The sequence below is a fragment of the Drosophila guanche genome, unplaced genomic scaffold (assembly GCF_900245975.1).
Source record: "Drosophila guanche unplaced genomic scaffold, DGUA_6, whole genome shotgun sequence".
NCBI classification, from domain to species: domain Eukaryota; kingdom Metazoa; phylum Arthropoda; class Insecta; order Diptera; family Drosophilidae; genus Drosophila; species Drosophila guanche.
In genome coordinates, this window is record NW_022995755.1 from 2,249,370 (window position 1) to 2,251,772 (window position 2,403).

Here is a 2,403-nt window from a genome sequence, read left to right on the forward strand (position 1 = left end):
CTGCTTCTCTGTCTCTCTTCCTTTCTCTTCGTCTCTCTGCTTCTCGCGTCTCACTTTGTTTGCTAATGAGCCAATTTAGTTGCATTGAACGCAATTGCATGGGGCGTGTGTGTCTGGGCCACGCACTTGAAACTTGGCCAAATGCTTTTTGCACAGGCTGAGGCGCTTTGCTTTGAAATGCTAAGTGGATGCGGCCTTTGGAAAATGGATGCCTGGAACAACAGGCTGTGGGCGAAGTATAATGCAATGGACATGGAATGGAGTGGGTAGCAAAGCAGCTGCATGGTATTGAAGTTCTGATGAACAGTAAGTGGAACGGGTAAACCACAAAGCACACAGGCACGGCACAAAACAAGGTAAACCTTGGTAGGCCTCCCATAAGAATAGGTATAATATTAATGGCACACGCAGCATTTTTGTATAACGTGTACAGAGTAAAATGTTTTAAAAATTTGGCAAATTGCTGCGCAACAGAATTCCCCTATAATTCTAATTCCCCCTTTATTACAATTCCCCCCCTTTATTTTCTATGCTCCCTCCTTTATGTCTTCTTGTGTGTAAAGTTCAACAAATACTTGCGACAGGCGTCCAGTGTGTGACGCTGTAGGAAGTTCTCCTGATTGAAGTACTTGCCACACTGGCCGCACTGATGGTCCCAGGTGTGATGTCCCTTGGTGCGCTGATGCGAACGCAAGTTTGAGCTGCCAAAAGAAAATCCCAACTGTCACAGAAATCAGCCCAAGAACTGTATTATAATACCCACCGATCGGCGAATGATTTCAGGCACTTTGGCTCTGGGCAGACGTATGGACGCTCGCCCGTGTGTGTGCGCTGGTGGGCCACCAGCATCCACGAGTGGTTGAAGACTTTGTCGCAATCGGTGCACGGAAACTGTTCTCCCTTCTGCTTGGTGCGTCGTGTAATTCGTTTGGTTTGCGGTGGATCGTCGTTGGCCGAAGGCTGCTGTGGGTCCTGCTTGGGACCCTGCTTGTCCTTGAGATAGACCCGCTTGTCGCCCTTGGTTACCTTGATGTAGCCGATTTTGGCGCCGTTCTTCTTCTTGCCTGGCTCTTGGCTCTGGCCCGGCTTTTCCATCTCCCAGACGGTGTGGCTGAACTCCCCGTTCTCGTTGGCGTCCTCCGGCTGCAGGTCCATCAGCTGGCGACCGTTGCGCTCCTCCCACTGGCGACGCACCAGGATGGGTATATCGTCGCTCTTGAGCCAGTCGTCGCTCGGCGAACGGTTGCCATAGTGGAAGGTGAGCTCCGCTTTATTTTCTTTATTGGCCACGCTCTCAATCGGCTTAGCAGCTGCAGCAGTGTCAGCTTCTTCATCAAGTTTTAGCATTGCTTCCAGCTTGGTTATATCATAGGCACGGGCTAGAAATTCGCGTTAGTTGGGAAGTTGCTATGAGTTGGGAAGTGCAGTCTCTGGCTCACCTTCTTTGCGTTTTTGCAAGCGTTCCTCTTTGCTCAGGAAAAGTCTCGGCATTTTGAAATAAAACTCACAGCTCAAAAAGAAAAAAAAATTTTAATTGAATTTGTTCTCCTTTTTCTTAAATGAACTTCACAGCTTGAAACTACTTTTTGCACTGATTTATTTAGCTACTTTGATATGTAATGTCAAAGGTGTTTTTTTCTGGGCCTATTATGACTTGACGCTTTTGAGCTGTGTGATTTTTTATGCCGTATCATCATAGAGCACAAGGTTGCATTTCATATAACAGTTTTACAGTTATATTTTCAGTCGTTATTCGATTTTTAAATCGTTATTTTCTTGCAGCGCATGAGATTTGATCGGTCATCTCCCAATCGGAACTCAACCCAAATTTTTCCTTCCATCTTTTCCAATAATCTGTCCTGGTGCTCGTCGATTTCTGCCCTTCGTTCTTCACACTCTTTCTGTAACGATGGATGGGTGTCATTCTCGCCGTTACAGTTGGCCCTTGGTATGAAACGAAATGCATCACGTTACGCTCTGACTGGGTGTTGCTTTTAATCTGTAATCATTTAAAGCCATAAAATAAATATTTGTAAACAAAAAACCGCAAAACGCATTGTCGCAGCCCTGGTATAAGCACACCACCTGCTGCCTTACAACACTGCTTGGCCGCGTGAAGCAACAACAAAACAAAATTTGTGGCAGCGCCATTGCCCGAGTGCCTCGCGCCACCCGTTTGAGTTGCGTTAGAAAATACAAAAATAAACCAAAATTAATACCGATACCGATCTGTTGCGAGTTTCTTAACTAATTTGTGCGAATCAATGCCGGATGTGCTAACACACATTGAGCAGTTCGAAGCAACACTCGCGAAGTACACCGAAATTAACGAAAAAATGAGTCGTAAGCGCAACATTGCCTGGCGCGCAGAGTCTGTAAGCGCCGCAGTGGCTGAGACACAAG

General features: G+C 46.5%; 1 protein-coding gene across 1 annotated transcript; it reads right to left on the reverse strand.

Moving 5' to 3' along the window:
- Window positions 1-9: 9 nt before the first annotated feature.
- LOC117589628 (zinc finger protein 782) lies at window positions 10-1,582 on the reverse strand. The gene is made up of 3 exons (XM_034281716.1): window positions 1,440-1,582; window positions 764-1,379; window positions 10-701 (listed from the first exon to the last, which is right to left on the reverse strand). The coding sequence occupies exons 1-3, from the start codon at window positions 1,489-1,491 to the stop codon at window positions 542-544; spliced, it is 828 nt and encodes a 275-aa protein (XP_034137607.1). The 5' UTR covers window positions 1,492-1,582; the 3' UTR covers window positions 10-541.
- Between the last annotated feature and the right edge of the window lie 821 nt (window positions 1,583-2,403).